General features: G+C 48.0%; 1 protein-coding gene across 3 annotated transcripts in view; it reads left to right on the top strand.

The window, feature by feature from the left end:
• FBXW4 (F-box and WD repeat domain containing 4) overlaps positions 1–23,843 on the top strand; it is an 81,636-nt gene extending 57,793 nt beyond the window's left edge. The window contains exons 6-9 of one of the 3 annotated variants that reach the window (XM_065923170.1): positions 12,360–12,425; positions 21,747–21,887; positions 22,391–22,532; positions 22,737–23,843. In XM_065923170.1, the coding sequence (XP_065779242.1) occupies positions 12,360–12,425; positions 21,747–21,887; positions 22,391–22,532; positions 22,737–22,856 (469 nt within the window). In that variant the 3' untranslated portion in view covers positions 22,857–23,843. Of the gene's footprint in view, positions 1–12,359; positions 12,426–18,594; positions 18,874–21,746; positions 21,888–22,305; positions 22,533–22,736 lie in introns of those variants that run through there. The other 2 variants (XM_065923171.1, XM_065923173.1) reach the window with 2 other exon arrangements.
• Positions 23,844–23,921: the final 78 nt, after the last annotated feature.

Below are 23,921 nucleotides of genomic sequence, written 5' to 3'. Positions count from 1 at the left end.
TTGTTTCTCTGGAGGGTAAAAAATGATATCCAATTCTGGTAGTGAGTATAGAATAGTGATTAAGAACTGGACTCTGGAGCCCAACTGGCTGAGGTCAAATCACGAGTCTTCCCACCTGCTAGCTGTGTGACTTGGTGAGTTACTTAACCTCCCTATTCCTTAATTTCCTCATCTGTGAAAGGGGGATGATAATGGTAGTACATACTTCATAGTGACTTAAATTTTTTGTTCTTATGGAAAATTTCAAAATATACAAAAGTAGAATAATTAATCAATTCTTGGCCAATTTTGCTTCATCAATATTGCTCACACACTTTGCCCTCCAATATTATTCTGTAGTAAATGTCAGGCATATAAGTAAATATTTCAGTGGATAGTCTAAAAGATAGTGATGGTTTTAAAATGTGATTGTAATACCATTACCATATCTAGAAAAATATCACCAAAAATGTAGGAATGTGGGTTTGTTGGGTTTTTTTGCCACCCTGCATGTCATGCTGGATCTTTGTTCCCCTAGTGGGGAAGGAACCCATGCCCCCTGCAGTGGAAACCTGGAGTCTTAACCACTGGACCCCCAGGGAAGGCCCTGTAAGAATGTTTTGAGGGTTAAATGAATTAATTATATAGTACCTGGTGTGTGGTAAATGCTATAGGTATTTGCAGCTATTTTTCATTGTTTTCTTATTTGCAGTTCTTTGATTACTAGGAAGGTTAACATTACTTCATGTATTTTTTTGGCAGGTATATTTTTTTGCTATATATTACTTACTGAAAATTTGTGCTCATTCATCTGTTCTTTTCCCTCTGTGGTTTATATAATATCTTTATATTTTCTGGGTATTAATCTTTTGACTACTACATATATTTGGTAATTCCTTTCAGCCTGTTGTTTACAGTGTCTGCTGTTGTGTACAGTTTTTTGTAATTTGGAGATTAGTTCTGTCATCTCTGCCCTATGGCTTCAGAGTTTTGTCTTATGAATGACTTCACTACTTTGAGATTGTAAAGCTATTTTCCTATATTTTCTTCTAACACGTTTATGGGTTTTTGTGTAGTTTTTAAAAATGTTTATGTCCTCAATCCATCTGGAATTGATGTCTGCTGTGAGTTAGGGCTCTAATTTTATTTTTGCCAAATGCAAAAAACCACCCCTGTGGTTCCTCTACCATTTATTGATTAGTTCATCCTTCACCCACTGTCTTTAAATGCCACATTTAGGGTCTGCTGATTCCCTACAAATATATGGGTATGACTCTGGATTCTTTATTCTGATTCATTGATCTAGTTGTCTGTTCTAGCATTGATATCTAGTTAAGTGATTGGTTTCTCATTGTTCTTGTAAAAATATTTCTTAGCTCTTCTTGTATAAGTTTTCTCTTCCATATGGATTTTCGAATCAACTGATTAAGTAAAAAATCTTGTTTGGATGGGACTGTATTGAATTTATGAGCTGATGATGGGAGAACTGACAGTTGGAGACTTCTTCAGGAACATGATGTACTTCTCCACTTACTCAGCAATCCTGTGTCCCTTAGTAAAGGATACAGTAGAGTTTTTTTTCATATGGGGCTGTCTTGGATTTTTTTTTCCTTTTTGTTTCATTTTATTTGTTAGATTTATTCTTGGCTATTTTACAATTTCTTAATTCTTTTTTGCGAATGGATTTCTAATTTCATTTTGTTTGGTGATTGCTGGTGCATAATAGTTTACATCTGTGGGGATTTGCTGTGTTCCATACATTGCTCTAAGCATCTTATCCCATATAATTTTCTCAGTAAGTCCTAATATTTCTGTTTTATTGTTAAAGAAACTGGGCTTTGGAGCCCAGTTAATTGCTCATCCAAGATCACATGGTTACTAGGTGGGAGAGCCAGCAGTCCTGAGCCCACACTCCTTTCTCTCTCTCTCTCTCTCTAATATTTATTTATTTGGCTGTACTGCATCTCAGTTGCGGCACATGAGATCTTCAGTCTTCATTGTGTGGCATATGAGATCTTTAGTTGCAGCATGTGAACTCTTAGTTGTGGCATGTGGGATCTAGTTCCCTGACCAAGGATGGAACCCAGCCACCTGCAATGGAGTTGTAGAATCTCAGCCACTGAACCACCAGGGAAGTCCCCCACTCTCCTTTCCAGTGTCATACACAGTGTGCCGTCCACCTCATCCTACTCTGAAATTTGTTGCAGTACTTTGAGTTGAGTCTTTTGAATTTTCTAGGTAGACAGTTTTAGTTTCCACAAATATCGACCATATGTATTTCTTCTTTTTCCATGCCTTTTGTTAGGTACATAGTTTTGTGGATCAATATTCATCATTTCTCAGGAAGTCTGACCCAGTCAGTTTTTTCTTTAGCACTGGAATATAGTGCCATTTCTTCTTGGATGTGGACGAAGCTTGTGTTTAGAGGCCGTACAGATGGAAAATAGAGTGTAGAAATGTCTCCAATGTGTCTTGTTAATAAATTCAGTAGATTGAATGTATGTTATTCCATTGTACTGTGAGTCTTTGTTTTTGATGTAGTTCATTTTTTCTGTTAATTCTGCCATTCCATTGCTCAAGTTTGTAAGTTTCTGTTTCTTGAGTGGAATTGATGCATTTGGGAAGAGCGGCCTCTATACCTCAAGCCTCCTCTTGTTTAGCCTGGGCCGGGGTCTTATATCCTTGGCCAGGCTGCCCTTTTACCACTGGTTAAATGGAAAATGAGCATTATGTGTTTCCATAGAGGAATTTCCTCTGTGGGAAAGCAGAAAACCTGTTCTGTTGCTGTTGTTAGAGTCTTTATCAGGAGGGTGAGCCTGGGGAGCCCCAGCCCCTGGACACTTTGCAGAACCTGCCCTAGATGGCTTACTTGCACCATCCTATCCGGATGCCCATGGGCTGAGAGGGGTCTGAGGTATGTGTGTGTGAGAGAGAGAGGAGAGACACACAAGACAGGCAGGCAGATAGACACTGACTGGGAGAGGTGTTCCAGGCCTCTGCCCACCGTGGGAGTCAGGACCAGTCTTGCTCTCTACTGGCCAGTGCTGAGTTGGGAGAAAGAGGCTAGTGGAACCCCTCCCTGCTGACATGGGGTTTTTTGTCCTAACCTTGGGCTACTGATCAGTTCCACAGCTTCAGCCCAAGGTGTGCCAGGGCCACCACTGCGGACACCTGTTTCAGCAGGCAACTCATTATTGGGTCCACTTGTTTTTGGCCATGAGTCAGTGGGCAGGAATGTTTGGTTATGTTGTGTTTTCTCTTATAAGATGTATATAATATACTTTTCCCTTTAAAAAGTAGCACATACTCATTAAAGAAGATTTATAAAATTAAATTTAAAAGAAGAAAGAATTGCTAATTACTCTGTTGCCTATATGCAGTCACTTGAAGCATTTTAGTGAGTTTCATTCCACTCCTCCTTTTCTATTCACAGGCTGTTTTTTTAAAAGTTGAAGTATAACGTTATATTAGTTTCACATATACACATAATGATTTGATATTAGAATGCAGTGCAAAAATGATAGTTATCGTGCATCACCTTACATAGTTAACAATCATTTTTTTCTTGATGAGAATTTTTAAGATTTACTCTCTTAGCAACTTTCAGATATGCCACACAGTATTATTAACTGTAGCTATCATGCTGTATATTACATCCTCATAATTTATTTATTTTATAGCTGGAAGTTTGTACCTTTTGACTCCCTCGTTCCATTTCTCCTGTCCCCTACCTCCTCCCCTTTGGCAACTAACAGTCTCTTCTTTGTATCTGTGAACTTGGTTTTTCATTTGTTTTGTTTTGATTCATTTCGTTCTTTCTTATATTGCACATATAAGTGAAAGCATACAGTATTAGTCTTTCTCTGTCTTACTTATGTCACTTTGCTTAATGCCTTAAGGCCTGTCTATATCACAAATGGCAAGTGGATGTTAGTTGCTCAGTCATGTCTGACTCTTTGGGACCCTATGGACTCTAGCCTCTCAGGCTTCTCTGCCCATGGTATTCTCCAGGCAAGAATACTAGAGTAAGCTGCCATGCCCTCTTCCCAATCCCAGGGGATCCCAGGGGATCTTCCCAATCCAGGGATCAAACCTGGGTCTCTTGCATTGCAGGTAGGTTCTTTACCGTCTGAACCACCAGGGAAGCCCCAAATGGTAAGAGTCCATGCTGTTTTATGACTGAGTGGTATTCCATTGTATATATGTGCACCGCATCTTTTTATCCGTTCATCCACCAGTGCACACTTAGGTTGCTTCCATATCTTGGCTATTTTAAATAAGGCTCCAGTGGGCATGGGGGTGCATATATATTTTCAAATTATTGTTATTATTATTATTTTTAAAAAACAAATACTCAGAAGTGGAATTACTTGATCATATGGTAGTTCTTCCTTCAAGCTAGGCTTCAGCAGTACTTGAATTGAGAAATTCCAGATGTACAAGCTGGGTTTAGAAAAGGCAGAGGAACCATAGATCAAATTGCCAACATACATAGAGAAAGCAAGGAAATTCCAGAAACATTTCTACTTCTGTTTCATTGACTACATAAAAGCCTTTCACTGTATAAATCACAACAAACTGTGGAAAATTCTTAAAGAGATGGGAATACCAGACCATCTTACCTGTCTCCTGAGAAACCATTGTATGCGGGTCAAGAAGCAACAGTTAGAACCTTACACAGAACAACTGACTGGTTCAAAATTGGGAAAGGCATACGACAGGGCTGTATATTGTTACCCTGTTTATTTAAATTGTATGCAGAGTACATCATGCAAAATGCCAGGGTGGATGACTCTTAAGCTGGAATCAAGATTGCCAGGAAAAAGATCAACCGCCTCAGATATACAGATGATAACACTCTAATGGCAGAAAGTGAGGAGAAACTAAAGAGCCTCTTGATGAGGCTCAGTGAAAGGTGAGGACAGTGAAAGCTGGCTTAAAACTCAACATTTAAAAAATGAAGATCATGGCATCTGGTCCCATCACTTCATGGCAAATAGAAGGGGAGAAAGTAGAAGCAGTGACAGATTTTCTCTTTTTGGGCTCTAAAATCACTGCGGATGGTGACTGCAGCCATTAAATCAGAAGACATTTGTTTCTTGGAAGGAAAGCTATGGCAAACCTAGACAGCATATTAAAAAGCAAAGACATCACTTTGCTAACAAAGGTCCATATAGTCAAAGCTATAGTCTTTCCAGTAGTCATGTACAGATGTGAGGGTTGGACCATAAGAAGGCTAAGTGCCAAAGAATTGATGCTTTCAAATTGTGGTGTTGGAGAAGACTCTTGAGAGTCCCTTGGACTGCAAGGAGATCAAACCAGTCAATCCTAAAGGAAACCAACCCTGAATATTCAGTGAAAGGACTGATGCTGAAGCTAAAGCTCCAATACTTCGGCCACCTAATGCAAATACTTTGGCCACAGGCGCCTCATTGGAAAAGACTCTGACACTGTGAAAGATTGAAGGCAAAAGGAGAAGAGGGAGGCAGAGGATGAGATGGTTGGGTGGCATCACCAGTTTAATGGACATGAACTTGGGCAAACTCTGGGAAATAGTGAGGGACAGGGAGGCCTGGCATGCTACAGTCCATGGGGTTGCAGAGTCAATGACTTAGCAACTAAACAATAAATGGTAGTTCTGTTTTTCACTTTTTTGAGGAAACTTCACATTGTTTTCCATAGTGGCTATACCAATTTACATTCCCACCAACAGTGCACGAGAGTTCCCTTTTCTTCACACCCTCTCCAGCAGTGGCTGTCTCTTGTCTTTTTGACGACAGCCATTCTAACAGATGTGAGGTGATATCTCATTGTGATTTGGATTTGCGTTTTCCCTGATGAATAGCAATGTTTAGAATCTTTTCATGTGCCAGCTAGCTATCTCTATGTCTTCTTTGGAAAAACGTCTGTTCAGGTCCTCTGCCCATTTTCTAATCAGATTGTTTGGCTTTCTGCAGTTGAGTTGTGTGAGTTCTTTATATATTTTGGATATTATCCCCTTATTGGATATATGCTTTGCAAACACTTTCTTCCATTCAGTAGGTTGCCTTTTCATCTTGTTGATGATTTCCTTTGCTTTGCAGAAGCCTCTTAGCTTGATGTGCTCCCACTTGTTTATTTTTGCCTTTGTTGCTTTTGTTTTGGAGTCAGATACAAAAAGTCATTGCCAGGAGTGGTGTCAAGGTGCTTACTACTATGTTTTCTTTTAGAAGTTTTATGGTTTCAGGTCTTACATTCAAGTCTTTGATCCATTTTGAGTTAATTTTTGTGTACAGTATAAGATAGTTGTTTCATTCTTTTGCAAGTGGCTGTCCAATTTTCTCAGTACTGTTTATTGAAGAGACTGACCTTTCTCCCATTGTGTATGCTTGCCTCTTTTGTAATGAAAAATAATTGGTTTTATTATTCTTTAGTTTGATCAACAAAGTTGTGTTTACCTTCCCCACTCAAGCTGTTTTAAAATAGTTCCATTAATGCTGCTTGTACCCTACTTTTGTTTTCTTATAAAATATCTTGTCTATATTCTTTGGGAATATCATTTTAAATGTCTGTTTAATATTCCATTAAGTAGATAGACCAGCATTTATTCAACATATTTTTGGTCTTGACCCCTTGAAGACAAGGCACATCCTTCTTTCCCTGTTAATCCATTTTGGTTCAATCACCCATGAAGTTGGCTAACCTTCTTTTGAAATTTTGTTTTCTGTCTGCACCATCTTTTTGAGGTAATGGTATGCCAGATGCTATGTGAAATGGACCTTCTTTTTATTTGCCTTAAACTTTACTCATTCAAGTTTCAGAGAGGCATCTTGGTCTTGTTATCCTTTAGTTTGGTGAACGAAGTTGTGTTTATCTTCTCCTCTGTGGTTAAGGTTTAGTTTTGGGCACTCCCTCCCCAGCCTTGATAGGCAGGCACTGCTATAGATGGTAGGCCCCACATTGTGCTTCTGACCCCATCACTGATGGGACACTCAGCCTTCTGGTCTATGGAGAGCATTCAGGTGTATGTACCCCTACTGCAAGGTGGATGTTTGCTGATGAGAACAAGATTTCTTCGGCTCTCTTTTTTGTTCTCTCCCAAATGCATCTATTTCCCTTCCTCTTGGGTGGCCTGGGGTGCCCTGTTGACTGGATCTTGGGAACTGGCTGCCTCATCCTTCACCTGCCCAGGACTGGGTCTCTCCTCTTCCTGACTTCTGTTGACCTCCTGTTCCCACTCCGCTGGTCCCTCCCTGACAGTGCTGTCACTGCACTTCTGCTCCTGGCCTAGCCTCACCCGGTGAGTTTGTGTGACCTTCGCACTGCATTCATGCTTTGGGACTTAGCTGCTATAATGATGTCCATGGCGCAGGTTAGCAGATGGCGGCAGCAGCAATGAGACCTGACATGTTCTAATGACTCTCTTCTTCCCACCCTTGCTGTCCGAGCTGATGGAGGGGCAGGGGTTTCCTTGAGGCGTTTTAGGAGGGGGCCAAGGGAAATCGGGGGGCGCCCAGGTGCCGATGAAGCCTGTGACCTTTGCTGCTATAATATCAGTGTTTCACAAGCAGGGCGGTTCAGGAGCCCACTTGCAGCCCATCAAAAATTGATTTAATTGCAATTTTTCCTCCAATTAGGAGCACTGGAGCCTGACTAATTGGAGTAATAGAGAGTAATAAGGCTCAGATAAAAAGCCTTCCTCGGCGGCCTTTGTATCTCGTGTCAGTGCCTGTCAGAGGTCAGAGAGCTTGCATATTCTATTAGGCAGCCCAGCCTTCATTTGTACAAATTAGTTTACCCAACAGTAATTAAAATGCCAATGCGGGTTGAAGAGAACTGAATACACTTGATGGGCATGTTGGTGAATGATGTGACAGCTCTGGTGGCCTCCCTTGCCAAAGTGTGTCAGCCCAGCTCAGAGGCGGCTGGGGCCTGGGCCAGCTGGGCAGCTCCAGGCCAGCCACGGGGCACAGCTGCCGAGCACGCCCTTCTGCTGCCCCTCCTCAGAGCCCCTCCATCGCTCCTTTCTTCTCCCAGGTGGAGTCATTTGTTCACTTGTCCATTCGTTCATTCAATAAGCTTTTGAGTTTTCAGTATGTGGCAGGCATTATACTAGGTGCTGCGGAAAGAACTTATAGGACACAGGGTGTAAAATCACTTGGGCTCTGGAATTAAGACTAACTGGGTTCAAATTCTATTCCCACTGGTTGCTCCATGTGTGAGCAAGATCAAGTCTGTTACTTTTCTGTGTCTCAGTGTCCTCGTCTGTCAGACATGAGGGAGTAGACAGAGTAGTGCTTTGGAGACATTTGTTTGTGGATTCTAGCACACAGCAAGTGCTCAGTCACTTCCTAGTGTGGTTAAGAGGGTCCAAACTAAGGCAGAGGCAGCATGAATATGCCTTCTTTTCACCCTGCCCACACCCGACTGATATTTCTTCATACTTTCCTCTCCTCTGTTCTGTATCTTTGTTATTTTCTATTCCTCAACTCGACTACCAGAACTCCCAACTCTCTTGGTCTCTTTGACATGAGGGCTCTTATGTCTTCTTTTTGGGCCTATGGATGATCTCTGTGAGGCCAGGTTTTCCTAAGTTGGGACCAGGAGGCCAGTAAGGTAGCTTGGGCATCTGGGCAGGGTAAGAATTTGTAGAGTGGGTGAGAAATTGGATGAGAAATTATAGAAGGCTAGCTTCTGATTAGGACTTTTCTGGTCCAAAAAGAGAAGTTTGTGGAGTCAGAATGACTTTTAGACCCTCAGGGTGAGAGAGTATTCATTTGTGTAAGAGCATGTGTGTGTATGTGTATGCTGACATTTTTAGGTATTGCTGGTTATTGTTATTGTTCAGTTGCTAAGTCGTGTCCGCCTCTTTGTGACCCCATGGACTGTAGCATACCAGGCTTCCCTGTCCTTCACTCTCTCCTGGAGTTTGCTTAGATTCGTGTCCATTGAGTTGGTGATGTTATCTAACCTCTGTCATCCTCTGCTGGCCTCTTCTCCTTTTGCTTTCAATCTTTCCCAGCATTAGGGTCTTTTCCATTGAGTCGGCTCTTCACATCAGGTGGCCAAAGTATTGGAGCTTCAGCTTCAGAATCAGTCCTTCCAATGAATATTCAGGATTGATTTTCTTTAAGATTGACTGGTTCGATCTCCTTGCAGTCCAAGGAACTGTGAAGGGTTTTCTCCAGCACCACAATTCAAAGGCATCAATTCAAAAAAACAAAAAACAAAGGCATCAATTCTTTGGCACTCAGCCTTCTTTATGGTCCAACTCTTAAATCCATACCTGACTACTGGAAAAACCACAGCTTTGACTATATGGACCTTTGTTGGCAAAGTGATGTCTTTGCTTTTTAATATGCTCTCTATTATGTTGATCATAACTTTCCTCCCAAGGAGCAAGCATCTTCTAATTTCATGGCTACAATCACTGTCTGCAGTGATTTTGGAGTCCGAGAAAATAAAATCTGTCACTGCTTCCACTTTTTCTCGATCTATTTGCTATGAATTGATGGGACCAGATGCCATGAACTTAGTTTTTTGAATGTTGAGTTTTAAGCCAACTTTTTCACTGTCCTCTTTTACCCTCATCAAGAGGCTCTTTAGTTCCTCTTCACTTTCTGTCATTCATCTGCATATCTGAGGTTGTTGGTATTTTTGCAGGCAATCTTGATTCCAGCTTGTGAGTCATCCAGCCCGGCATTTTGCATTACGTACTCTGCATATAATTTAATAAACAGAGTGACAATATATAGCCTTGTCATGCTCCTTTCTTATTTGTTATCTGGTTGTGCTTCACTGTACAACTTCACTGTACCAACACTGTGTCATGTGTTATTCAGGTCTGAGCTTGGAGATTTGGGAATTAATCCTCTAAGAAGCAGAGGGACCCCCTTCACAGCTGCTATGACTAGCTTCCTCTGCTGTGTTGGCTGTGAACTCTGGAAGGCCCTTTCAGTTGAAGTCTATAGATTTGTTTTGGGCATCTCTTTGGTACCAGACACTGTGCTGGGCACTAGAATACACAAGAGCCACCAGACAGTCCATGATCTCAAAAGGAAGATGGGAAGATAACCCCTCAAATGCCATTTGTCTCTTGCAGGCAAGATCAGTGTGTGGCAGGACTTAAGAGGAAGGCCTGTCAGGCTACTGAGCAGCCAGCAGATCCTGCTTCTGCCTCTTGAGTAGGGCTGGCCATCCCTGTCCCTCAGGCTGACAGTCCCCATGGTTTGGATGTGAGTCTTGGTGAACGTTCCAAGCAGGACCTGGCTCCAAATCTGCTGAACTGCTGCTTACATGGTTGTTTTTGTTTTGTTTTGACTGAGTGTTAAATTTGATTAAATTCTTAGGCCCTCGTAAATGCCAGAGGGACTTTCTACTCTCCCTCTTGTACCTCTTCCTGCTTTACATGGTTAAGCAAAGGAAAACGGCAGCTTTTGGAAAGAAATGTTCACAGGTGTTATATCCAGGCAATTAAGAAAGGCCCTTATGGGCATGAAGGTGAGAGTATTCCTCTTGGAGGCAGAGGGTGAGGGTCAGGGGTAGGTGGGCAGGAATAGAGGACAGGAATCCAGGGGCAGGGGTTCCCATCCCTGCTGGAAAGTCAGAGCTGTGGAGGTGCCTCCTCTCTTTCTCCACTGACTTACGTTGATGCTAATTTAGGCCTGTGGCCAGTCAGAGGCCTGCCACAGGCCTCCTTGAAGAGTCTGTGTGTCTGTGCTGGTGCCTCTTACCTGGCTCCCTACTTCTCAAAATCTGGAGAGCCCCATTGCCTGCATGAATGATTTCTAAGGGCTATTATGTTTCCAACCCAAGGTAATTAACTTTACCAGTTATTACTGGATTGCCCTCAAGAGAAAAATGTTGGTGGGAGAGGGAAGTGAGGATAACACCTCCTGGCTTTGTAGTTTGGGGCTTCAGTGTCCAGTGGCTGCATACCAGGCTGGGTGTCACTTGGAGCATGACAGAGTGACTGTTTTAGAATACCATTCTAGTTTAGTGGCTACTGGCGTGCCTATGGGTTGATAGGAGGCTGCGAAGACTGAGCATGTCCCTAGAGAAGTCTTGATTTGAGGCATGGATGCTCCAGGGTGGTTTATGTGGCCTTTTTGTCTGCCCAGGGTTGAAACACAAACCCCTGCCCTGCAATTTTGATTGTAAATCAGTGGCTTGCCCAGTGCCTGCCCTAACATCTCCTCTATCAGCAACTAGCAGGCCAGCCCCCCACCAAGCCAAAGCCATCAGTTTCTCAGAGCCCCAACTGTGGAAATCCATCTCCCCACTGACATGCTTGGGATCAGAGAGCCACAGGTGCTGGGCAGGGCCAGGGCCGATAGGCTGCTGCCCCACAGTGCTAACATGTCATTAATATGTCCAGTTCCTCCCCCAAGCCCAGACATGTAGGGACATGGCCCTTCCCTGCCCCAGGGCTCCTGAGTGACATAACTGCTTTCAGCTCTCTTGTTCCAGTTTAGATTTTCAAGCCCAGGGTTCCTGCAGGTTCCCCCTCCCAACACCGTCCAAATCTTCTGACAAAGGAGTGGTCTGGCACATGGGTTCAAGTTCTAGTCCTAGTACTGTGGCCAGCCTGGCTCATTGAATGGATTCTTCTCACTGGGTTTGGGCCTCCACTTAAAATGAAACTGCAGATTATATATGTTGAACTTTTTAGGGGTTTAAGAGAGGCTCTTAAATATGGGCAATATGGTCAGAGTGTTCCTTCTCTCTTGCCTCTTGGCAGTGTCTGTCATTGTGTTCTAAACTCTGACTTTCATCCCACTCCCACAGCAGTCCTGACTGCCTAGGCCCTCACACTCCCTGCTTTCCCACCCTCACCTTTTCATGTCATTACCTACCTTTCATCATTTGCCTTTTCTCACTTTGGTGCCTTTATACCTGCCCTGTGCTTGTATCATGTTACCATATTCCCCAGCTCTTAAAACCTTCAGTAAAGCCGCCCAGCCTCCCTCACCTCTGACCAGGGCTTCAGCTTCCAGTGCTCAACAACCTATTACAGGGAGACCATTACTGTAGTGTGGCATTGTGAAGTTGGTGTTCATACAACTGAAGACCAACAGGCTTGCTTTCCCTTGACTTGAGTTGTACATCTAGAGATCCATTCTTATGGTGGGCAGAGACCACCCAACCAGTTCTGAGCAGCAAACTCAGCTGCCATTGAACCCGTGGGTCCTCTGGCCAAGCAGCTCTGGGAGGTTACAACCCTCACTCTGATTCCGTATGGTTTCCCACAACTTCTCTGATGGCTCCCCTGGCTGCTTCTCTCATCCTGGCTTAACCCCATGGTCCCCTGGAGAATGAGCACAGCGCTTCCAATTGTGTGGTCATTTCCACCACAAGTTCTGACAAGCCAGACCTGACTCTGCTCTTCTTTTGTTTGGCAGCTCCTTTGTGACAGGGACGGCTTGTTGTGGGCACTTCTCACCCTTAAGAATCTGGGACCTCAACAGGTAAGAGATTCCTGAGCCCACCATGGCTTCCAGGGTGGGTGGGGCTGGAGCAGCTGGGAGGCCAAGGAAAGAGCTGCCCAAGCCAGCCCATTTCAGTTGCCCAAGTGGTCCAGGAGGAGGTTGGAAGGACCCTGCCCCACAACCTGACAGGCTCCACTGTGTCACCTTCTCACATAGGATCAATTGTTAGCTTATGGAAACTGTTGAAGTAATTTATAATAGGTACATAATTTCATGTAGAACTTACGATAACAATTTGGATTTATGATACTTCTTCTCTAAGGAGTGCCTGACTATGTGGCTATAAAAAATTGTATCTGTCCTCAGAGATGATTTTTCTAAAATAAGTTAATTTTGGAAGTGCCCACAGATCCTTAAGAAGAACAATACAGAACAGTTAAAATACACCCAGGTTTTATTTACAGTTCTCTGCCTTGGCAGGCTTGACATATTCCCATTTGATTACATGCTATTCTGTGTTTTTTTTTTTTTTTTTTAACTTTTCATTTGAAATAATTATAGATTAATAGGAAGTTACAAAAGTAGGAAGGCAAGGTACCTGTGTAACATCTTACATAATATCAAACCTAGCAAGTTGGTAGGTACAGTTGGTACAGTCCACAGACCTTTATCTGACTATACTTATTTTGTGTGTATAAATTTCTTTGCAGTTTTATCCCATGTGTAGAATCATGTAACTACTGCCACAATAAAGATACAGAACTGTGCTGTTCCATCAGCACAAAGACCCCTCCTGTACACATTTATAGCTGCACCCATCCTCTGCCCCTCCTTCTTGCTCCTAACCTCTGGCAACCACTTAGGTGTTCTTCATCTCTATGATTTTGTTATTTTGAAGGTATTATATAAGTGAACTAATATATGTAGTATATATGTAATATGTAATCTTTGGAGGTTTTTCCTTTATGCTGCATAATCCCCTTGAGAGTCACAGAAGTTGTTGCGTGTGTCAGTAGCGCTTTCTTCCTTCTTGCTCAGTAGTATTCTCTGGTATGGATATACCAAAGTTTCTTTCCCCATCAATTAGCATTCACCCACTGAAGAACATTTGGGCGGTTATGTTTTTTGACTGTTGAGGATCAGGCTATTGAACATTTGTGTATAGGCTTTTGTGTGGGCACACATTCTCAGTTTTTTTGAATTACTACCTGGGAATACAATTGCTGGGTCATTTGCTAAGTGTGTGCTTAGTTTTTTTTACCTGCCAGTTTATTTTCAGTATCTTACCACTTTATATTCTGACTCCAGTGTCTGAGAGATCTAGTTTCTGCACATTTTCAACAGTATCTGGTAGTGTCACTATTTCTTATTTATTTTAAAGTATGTGTTATTTGTGATTTTGATTCAAATTTCCCTAGTAGCTAATGATGTTGAACATCTTTTCATGTGCTTTTTTGCCTTCTATATATTCTCTTTGGTGAAATGTCTGCTCATGTTTGCCTATTTCTAATTAGATAGTTTGCTTTTTCACTGATGAGGTCACAGAGATAGGCATTTCTGCTGAAAGTCAGTTTTATTTAAGTCACGTTGTTGGGTATGCTTGGCATCAATACTGACCCAGGCCTGGGATGGCAGACAAGCTGCGGCAGTGAGGGTGTGCACCACCCCACTGTGGTCCAGCTGTATCTTGAAGGCTGAGTAACCTTTGAATGGCCTCTTCTGCCTGTGATTGCCTTGGCTGGGGTATGTTGGGGCACAGATTAGTGGTCAGAATGGAGTTCTAAGGCACCAGCCCCTTCAACAGCATTCTCTTATGAAACCTCTAGACCTCACTAACACTAAACACTGGCCTTTATAGAATCCAGAAAGGACCCAGTTGAGAATGAGTACAAGACAGCTGTGGCCTCAGTTCTCACTGGAGCCAGACAACAAATAGCCACTGCACCCTCTGACCAGCCTGAGGCAAGGCTGTCCTGGGCATTGCTTGGCTTCACCTGCCTGCTCTCTGGCTCCCAGACACCTCTCCTCACCACCGAGGAGCCAGGTCTAACTTAAACACCTCTTCTGTCCTCAGGGAAGCTTGAGGACCAGTGGTGCAGGGACTGAGGGGGAAGATGCCCTGATGGAGGCATCCACTTTTGGTGGGAGGAAACGGATGGACAGGACGACTGTCTGTAGCTGTCTTTCCCAAAGAAGCCCAAGCAGATAATAAAGCCATGTAGAAAATAGGATTAAGGTAATGAACAGGCAGGACAGAGTTTGATCTTTCAATAACGCCAAAGCCTGACTGACAGGCCAATCTGGAAGGTGGAGCAGCATCGCAGGCAGGACTCAGTGGCGGGGCGGTGCTCAGTGCTGGGTGGATTCTTTGCTTTTAACCTGTCACCGCTGAAACCTGAGGAGGGCTGGGATTTTCTCTTTTATGTGTGTGCTTGGCCTGGGGGGAGGAGCACTGGAGGGCAGTTTTGCTCAGAGCATGGCCCCTCCAGAGGCTGCCCTCAGGCTGGTGGGGGGGGCTGGGACACACCTCAGAGGGGTAGGCACCTGCTGGGCACCAGTGCGCCCCCGTCCGTCTGTGTCTCAGGTATGGGTCCTCAGGCAGCCTAGGCTGCTTTTCAGTGTCTGAGGACCTCTTTCAAGGTCATCATGGCTTCCTCAACCCTCTGCGCCTCTGTTCTCCCTCCGGGGGGTGCGGGGAGGCGAGGCGCTCGCTGGAGCACACTGGTCTGAGAGCAGCTGTGGGCACCAAGACATGGCCCAGATGGCAGGGAGCTTGGCTGTCCCCCACTCTTCTTCTTCTGCCTCTCTCTCAGAGCTGTGGACCATGGGCTGGGCCCAGCGGCAGGGGATTTCTAACCTGTGTAAACCAGATGGGAAGAAAGATAAGAGTCCTTCCCCCAGTTTGGATGTGCTAGAGTGTTCCTGTTTCCAAGGGTAGATAGTGTTCAGGCCATCTCTGGCCCCCAAGGGCTCTATCTTGGCCCTGCCACTCACCCACCACTGAGGTGTCCCTAGTTAGGCCCTGCGGAACTGCCATCCTGTTTCTGACCTTGGGTCTGGAGGAATGAAGGACCATCTAGTGTTCTCTGTCTGCATTTGCTCAGGGCCCTTGGCTCTGCCCCAGGAATGGTGATGTCTGTGTGGGGCATACCTCCTGATGCTGAAGACCCTGTGGGTGGGTGGGGGTTCTGACTGGCCTGACATCACACACAGATCTTCCCCTGGCTCTACTCTTACCAAGGTGCGTTTGAGCTGGATCTAGCCTTGGTGCCCTGAGATGAGGCAGTGGGGACGTGGGCACCAGGATGGAGAGGCCTGTGATCTCACTCAGGTCTGGAGATTTCCCAGGGGGCCAGCTGTAGCTCCAAGCCAGCCAGGGACTGCTGGGCAAGGAAGAAAGGAGGGTTGGGTTTGGTGACTTGGCTCCTCCTAGGGTATTGAGGGTTTGGGTCCTCAGCTAGGTAGTGCTCTGCTCTGTATGTGTATGACTCACACCCCTGCATAATCCCACCTCATCTCCACTTCCCCTTCTGGCCAGCATCATCCCTGGTGCCCCATGACTCCTCCATTTCCATCCTAAAGCCCCGAAGTCTCCTCTTTTTCAACAGAGGCAGGGGCAGAGAAGCTTCTCACATATTCTGACAGACACCATGTATTTTTCTGTTGGGCTTTTGCTCTACTACCTGACCCCTGTGCCTGAAATACCCCTCTCTGCCTACTGAAACCCTGCTCATTCTTTAGCATGAATAGACCTCTACCACGAGGCACTCCCTGATCCTCACCCCTGTGGCTTGAGATGGTGACCCTTAGAACATTCATAGGGCCACCGTGTTGGCCACCATGTGGCCTGGAACTTATCTTGGAACCCTGGACTGAACATGGGAGATACACGTCACGGCATTCTACAGCACTGGAATAACGAAGGGTGCCCGGCTACACCCCTTTCTGTCTGCAGAAAAAACGGGTCCTGACTGCAGGCTGGGCCACTCTGAGGGCATCGTTAGTGCCCATCCCACCCAGGTGTGGCTTTGTCTCTGCCCCTGACCCTCCACCTGGGGTAGGGGGCCTGGTCCTCAGTCAGGGTGATTATGGGAATTGCCCCTCTTTAAGTATGTGCCTTCTCCTTTGAAAGTATTACTGACAGCTTTTTTCATTTTCTTTTTTCTTTACCTCTTTAAGGAACCCTGTAATTTCTTTCTCTTTCTTTCTTTCTTCCCCCACCCCTTTCCTTTTTCTTTCTTGTCCCCTCTGTCCCCCTGAACTCTTTGAAATTGGCTCTCTGCCTGCTGACACCAAACTGATACTTTGCGTTTCACTTCTCCTTATCCCTTTATGGCAACAGATGTTGAAATTTTGTATCCTTTTATCTGCCCGGCTGCCCCTTCCTGTAATTACGGTCCTCTTGTTAGCAGTACAAAGTGGGCTGCCCGGCTGCCTGGCCTTTGAGCCATTGTGTCTGAACACGTGTGCGCAGGCGAGTGCTGGAGCTGTGCACGCGCACACACGTGCATGTGAGGGGCCTGTGCTTGGAAAGGGCCCTTCCCGCTCACTGGACAGGGCTGGTGCAGGTGAAGCCTTAGCGGGCTTCTCCTGGTCTCCATGGTTCTATCTGGGACCTCAGTTACAGAACTGAGGTTGCCTCCTCAAGTCTCTCACCCTCCTCACCAGAAGGCTGGACAAGGACAGCCACTCCCGCCCCTCACACCTCCAGCAGTGAGCACCTGGAGGCCCGTGGTGGTCAGCTTATTCCCTTCACGTACCCACACCTCCAGTCAAAGCAGGTGGCCCTGCCCTGCACCTCTGCAGTTGTTGGTGTTTCACCTGTTCCATCTCCCATCTTCTGTCCCTGCTGGTCACTCACTGCAGAAATGTCCTTTTATCTGTCCCCTTAGTAAACTCCCTTTTATCTCTCTTCTGGTACCAACCAAGCCACCCCTTGTATTGTCAGTCAGGTAGATGAGACTTCTTTCCCTCCATGGAGGAAGGGACCATGTCCCTCCCTGTCCAAGTCTCAGCTCACGTCTCCCTGCAGTCTCCATTAGGCACAATGACTTGTGTACAGAAGGTGCTTAGTAAATGACTACTGATCAAAGAAAGGAAGAAAAGGAAGGAGAGGGTGGCAAGAAAGGAGGGCACACTGTGCTTATTTTCTCAGTGATCATGTTAGGCCCAGCTTATATTACACCTTCAGGGCAAGTGAAGATGTAGGAAGGTAGACTGTCACTCTTCCTTCTTTTCAGAAGCCATTGTTTTATTTTTGTGGTTGCACATACTGGGTGGGGTATCCTCACACCCAAATAGATGCAGGAATTAACACCCACAGAACCTCCAAGGACCTTTGTTCCATCTAGTCAAAGTTATGGTTTTCCCAATGGTTGTGTATGGAAGTGAGAGTTGGACTATAAAGAAAGCTGAGCACCAAAGAATTGATGCTTTTGAGCTGTGGTGTTGGAGGAGACTCTTGAGAGTCCCTTGGACTGCGAAGAGATCCATCCTAAAGGAAACCAGTCCTGAATATTCATTGGAAGGGCTGATGCTGAAGCTGAAACTCCAATACTTTGGCCACCTGATGCAAAAAAGTGACTATTGGAAAAGACCCTGATGCTGGGAAAGACTGAAGGCAGGAGAAGGGGACAAGAGAGGATGAGATGGTTGGATGGCATCACCAACTCATTGGACATGAGTTTGAGTAAATTCCGGGAGCTGGCGATGGACAGGGAGGCCTGGCGTGCTGCAGTCCATGGGGTCGCAAAGAGTTGGACATGACTGAATGACTGAACTGAACTGAACCTCCAAGGGGCAGCATCAGGAACCCAGCGTGTTAAGAGTGGCTGGAAATGGTGTGGGGGGCCACGGGCACTTATATGTGTGGGTGAGGCAGTAGAGCCTGGGTATCTTACCTCAGGGTGGTCAGCACAGCAGAACTTTGTATGGGCCACCAGGGAGGCGCGCAGAGGCGGGATGAGGGAGAACACAGAGGGAGTGAAGCAGGGCACCTGGCTTCCCTGGCCTGCAGGGCCCAGCTTGGGGCAGAGGGGCTTCCAGAGCCCGCCTCCCTGTGCCCAACTCTGGCCTGGCGCTGAGGGCTTCTCCCGGACAGGGTGGCTGGTCTTCAAGGCTAGTAACCACTTCCAGTCAGCTGTCCCAACAAAGATGGGGGGGGGGGGTCGCTATTAGTACCTTATTTAAATTTCCTCCTCCCTGTCAGGAAGTTCCTGTGGTCCTTCTTCCCTCCAGCTTCAGTGGAGCTGCCTGGGCAGCAGAATAGGTAGGGCCCTCACCTGAGCCCCGCCACCTCAAAGTCTGGGATCCAGCCACGCTCTGCTGTTTTTCCTGCCCAGGTACTCCGGGGCTCCTCTGGGAAGCTGCACACAGCCCAGCCTGGGGAACAGGTCTCTTTCAGGCAGCCGCTCCCCGGCCTGTGTCTCATTCATCGGGCTCACAGGGGCGGCCCCATCTGTCTTTATCTTTCCCTGGGTTGAGAGAGAATTGCTGGAGTCAGGCTAGGGGGAGGCTGGGTGGAGGCCCCCCCAGCCCTCAGTGGCTCCTGGCAGCCCTGGCTTTGTGCGCAGGAGCGGGAAGGGAAGGGACTTTTTGTCTGGCGTCTATAGTGCAGACCTGGCCCTTGCTCCTGTCTTGGCCTGAGGCTCTAAGCGGCAGCCCCTTTCCCACACAAGTTGTGCGACAGCCAAGGCTCTGCACCCCTCCCTCACACCCCCCACAGTGAGAGGCCGAGAGGCATTCTTAACATTCTTTCCAGAGAAAAGGGGTGAAACGTCTGAATTTGGGGGTCACCACGTTATACAAATTGCAATCTAATCGTTTTTACAAGAACACACTTGCAGTAAGAAAAGGAGCCCGGGAGGAGGGGCCCAGGAGACAGACAGCTTGTTTTGTCCCCCTTCCCCCCAAAGTTTGGGGCTATTGTGGTGCTCATCTTGCTCCCTCCACCAGAGCAGTTGAGCTAGAGTTTTCTAGTTAAATTGGTCCTGTGGTGGGGGCCACGAAGGGCCCACGGTGCCATTTCTGTTTGTTTTCCCAAATCAAAGCCCCAGCAGGGCTTCTATGGCACCGCTGAGCTGCTATTTGAAGAGACAGGGCCATTTCCCAGAGCCTGGTGTGTCAGTTTATGCGCTGAACTTAACCTCACGGGTACTGCACAACAGAGCCTGGAGGGTCCCAGGCCCAGAGGCAAAAGAAACTGTATCTTTTTATTGGCCCATTTAAAGTGTGTGTGGCCATTTCAGGGAGTCAGAGAACTAGTGTGGCAGGCCCTGACCAGGCCAGGCCGGCAGACAAGAGCTTTTGGGCCTTGTCCTGGTCTTCGGGGGCTGGTGCTCGCTCAGCCTTCGGGTCTCCACTCCAGTACTCTTGCCTGGAGAATCCCAGGGATGGAGGAGCTTGGTGGGGTGCCGTCTATGGGGTCACACAGAGTTGGACACGACTGAAGCGACTTAGCAGCAGCAGAGGGTAGGGTTATGTGTTTCTTATTGCACAGACTGGCAAGACACTTTCCAGTGGTGGCTGAGATGCCATCCTGCCTGGGCAGGGCCCAGGTTGGCAGCTCGGCATGGGTGTGGTCATTCTGCTGCCGACCTTCTGTCCACGGGTGCCTGTCTCTCCTTCATTCCAAACCCTGGGACCAGGGGTGGGCAGGTAGAGCCACGCTGGGCTTCACGCCCCCCAATCTCCACTGCCTTTCATCTTCTATTTCAAACAGACAAACATGAAATTACTTCTATAGATTAAAGGGGAGAGCTCCTCAGTCATTCCTGAAGGCCTCACTAATGGAGGGGGCAGGGCCCCCAAATCTGGGAGGGAGAACTGTGGAGCAAAACAGCCCGGACCCAGTGGACAACAGAGACAGAAAGAATATGACCCCAGCCCCTCTGACCTGCCCAGGAGTGGCGAATCATGGCTGGTAGGCCTGCTTGGGCACTGAGGTCAGTGATCTCTAGGAGATGCTAACGTGGGGAGAAGGCTTTCTATCTGAGCCCTCAGCACACAGAAAGGAAGAGCACTTCCCTGGGAAGGAAGCTGGGGGCAGAAGTGCCAACTTAGGGCCTACCCCCACCCTGCCCTGACGGGACAGCAATAGTGCTGCTTGCTGGGGGTCCCCTCACCACCCAGTGCTCACAGGGAAAGGCAGAGTTGGGCAGAAAAGAACCCGCGGCCGCCTCCTTTCCTCCTTCAGGGAAGGTAGCGGCTCCACTGAGAAGGGAGGTTGAGGGTTGGCGTCTGTGAGGAGGAAGGACCGGAGTAAAGGCCCACATCCACGCACGTGGCTCGTGGCCGCTTTGGTGCAACCTGGTTGGCCAAGGTTGGGCTGGTGAGACCACAAAGTCTTCCCCACCCCATGCCAGGGCCTCTTACCTGGGTGTCCCTGTGTAGTGTCCACGGCCCAGGTTTTTCCTGTCATGCCATGCAGGAGAGCCCAGCATGTCCTGAGTGAAGCTGAGGGGTTGGGCCTGGAGCATGCCCCCTTCTTCATTCCCCTCATTCTGAAGAAACTCACTGCTTCTACCCATCCTACAGCCACAGGGATTAGCGGGTATACTTGATGTTGAGGGGTAGTTGCTAGGGCCAGGAGGCCCCCCTAGGTGGTTGCTAGGGGTCTGGCATCAGGGCAAGGGGTCTGCCCACTGCCGCGGTCACGGAGGGAATTACACAGTCACAAAGAAATTGTTCTTCTCGGTAATCTGCTCTCGGCCACCGGGAGGGGCGGGGGGGCAGGCTGGAGCCCAGCAGGCTGGGGGCTGTGATCATAGAGGCGTGCTAGCCCCAGGCCGGGGGCCAGCCGGGCCAGGAACACCAGGGACCAGCCTGCTAAGCTGCTTTCTCAGCGATTTCTCTCCCCAGACACAAAGGTGTTTGCTTGTTTTAACATCTCCTGGGACTCCCCTTCTCCCTCTGTGTGGTCTTTATCCCCAATGAGGTTTGAGCCCCAGATTACAGGCAGGAATTAAGGCATTGGACTCAGGCAGCTCAGAACTGCATGACCTGCAGGATCAAGGCATATAAAGTAACCAAATGTGTGTGTGTGTGTGAGGGGGGCCGACCCCTTCGGCAAGGCCCATTCATCGTCCCGAGGAGGAGTGGCTGGGTGGCGGGTAGCCAGCATGCAGGTGTGATGGAGAGGCTGGTGGCTGACTGAGGCCTCGGCTGGGGGGAGGGGCAGGGGCTGGGAACAGGGGAGAGGGCTGGACGTCCAGAGCATCTCCTCCTTTGGTCCCCTTCCTACGAGGGTCTTAATTCTGCCTCAGGAAGGAGCCCAGGGACTGATGCCACTTGAAGGTTAAAAGCATGTGTGTGGGCCAAGGCAGGACAACCTCTCATCCCCTGCCCCGCCTCTCTTCCCAGTGGGCAGCTGATGACGCACCTGGGCAGTGACTTTCCTCCAGGGGCTGGGGTGCTGGACGTCATGTACGAGTCCCCGTTCACGCTCCTGTCCTGTGGCTACGACACATATGTTCGCTACTGGGACCTCCGAGCCAGTGCCCGGTGAGTGTGCAGGGCAGGACAACAGGTGGTGGGAACCCTGCCCCCATCCTGGTGCCCCAGGGAGAGGGACAGAGACCCCATAGCAGGGGCTGGGAGAGCAGCCGGCAAGGTCAGAGTAAGCTTAAGACTCTCCACCTCGGCAGCCCTGGTCCCGTGGCCCAGGAGACTAGCCACCAGGCCCCGATAAGAGCCTTGGGAGCCATCAGGGTGCTGTCCTTCAGCGTTCTGCCCCAGCTTTCTTGAGGCCTTCCTTGCTCTGAAATCTGGTGACACACAGCAGCCACGTGATGCACAAATAAGGCATAAGCCTGTCTGGGGTCAGGGACTTGTGAGAAAAGAGATCTTTACTGAGGAGGCTTTCTCCCATTAAGTGTGGTTTTAAAGGAATGTGGTGGTTTGGCATCTTTCTCCCAACCAGAATGGCTTCCTAAGGCCTCTGGGGAAGCTGGGGTGGAGGCGGAGGCCACCCCCAGACATCCCCTGCATCACCTCCTTCTGGACAGGAAGTGTGTCATGGAGTGGGAGGAGCCCCACGACAGCACCCTGTACTGCCTACAGACGGATGGGAACCACCTGCTGGCCACTGGCTCCTCCTACTATGGTGTTGTGCGACTGTGGGACCGCCGCCAAAGGGCCTGCCTCCATGTAAGTGTGCTGCCCATGGCAGGCAGGCCTCGTGGATGCCAGGGCTCGTTTCCAGGGTCTGCACTGGGAGTGGGCACGCCTGGAGAGGGCGGGAGGAAGCCTAGAGTGGCCCCTGTCCCTTGGCACCAGGCCTGGGAATCCTGCATTCGGGTTCCCCCAGCTCCCAGCGAGGATGCTTTTGCCACTCTTGTCCTTCCCCTGCAGGCCTTCCCGCTGACGTCGACACCCCTCAGCAGTCCTGTGTACTGCCTGCGCTTCACCACCAGACACCTCTATGCTGCACTGTCCTACAACCTCCATGTCCTGGACTTTCAAAACCCATGACAAGGCCAACCTAGCCTGTGGGCCAGGGAAGCCAGCTACTCAGGGACTTCTGCCTGGAGGGTTCAATGATACCTCCTCCCCGGCCTCCCTGTGTTCCTAGACCTGTGACCACGGTGCTCAGGCACCTAAGATTAAGGCTGCTGACTCCTGGGCACTGGGGCTACCCAGGGGTGCAGTCTCTCCCAGGAAACAGTTGGAGAGATGGGACCTACTACTTCTCAGCTGAACTCAGCTGGGCCTTGCTTCCCTGTTGGCCAGAGCAAGAATCTGGCCTGGAGAGGCCCACACTTTCTCAGAGCCAGGCCAGCTCAGCACAAGTGTGAGGTGAGGTGCTCCAGGCTTCCCAGGTGGCCCCTTCCCTAGAAGGAGCGGGGAGGCTGCCAGTACCCTGTGGTACCAGCCTCCACATCAGTCAAACCCGACCTTTGACCAAGGTCTTCGGCTGGAGTTCTACGGCCTGGTCTTGCTTTGAAACCAAGAAAGGACAAAGGCAATCCCAAAATTCTGAATTCTGAGCCAGCCCAACCTCAGGCTAGCTGTTGAGACATGTTACAATGTACATTTTTGTAAAAATAAAGTTTGACTGTTCACCGATCTGGTTCCTTACTGGTTAGCAAGACCACAGGGAGAAGGATTAGAAGGATAGACTCAAACTTAGGGCTGGGCACGCTACTGAAGGGTGAGACCAGCCTCATGGCTCAGTGTCCAAAAGAACAAAGGTTTCTTTTCTCCAGGAAGACCTTTCATTGCCCCTTTACCCCTTTGGCCCTGGTGGTGGGGTGGGTGTCACCTGTGGGCTATGGTGGGGGTCCTGGAAAGGCTCCTGGCGGCTGTTGCCCTGCAGTGACCTCCTTCATCCCACTCCAGTGCTCTGCAAGCCTTATGCTGACTTTATACCCACAGTGTCTTAATATGCTGGGCTGCAAACAGGTTGGGGCCCTGCCCTGCTGGGGTCAGGCTTCCCTGATCCTCCTCTACATCTAAGACCCATACCTTTATGTGGAAGGTTCTACATTGAAGGTCCAGAGGCTAGCGAAGAAGGAAACATCATCACCAGCCCCCTCC

The sequence above is a fragment of the Muntiacus reevesi genome, chromosome 2, assembly GCF_963930625.1.
Source record: "Muntiacus reevesi chromosome 2, mMunRee1.1, whole genome shotgun sequence".
Lineage (NCBI taxonomy): Eukaryota > Metazoa > Chordata > Mammalia > Artiodactyla > Cervidae > Muntiacus > Muntiacus reevesi.
This window is presented reverse-complemented; position numbering and strand designations above follow the sequence as displayed.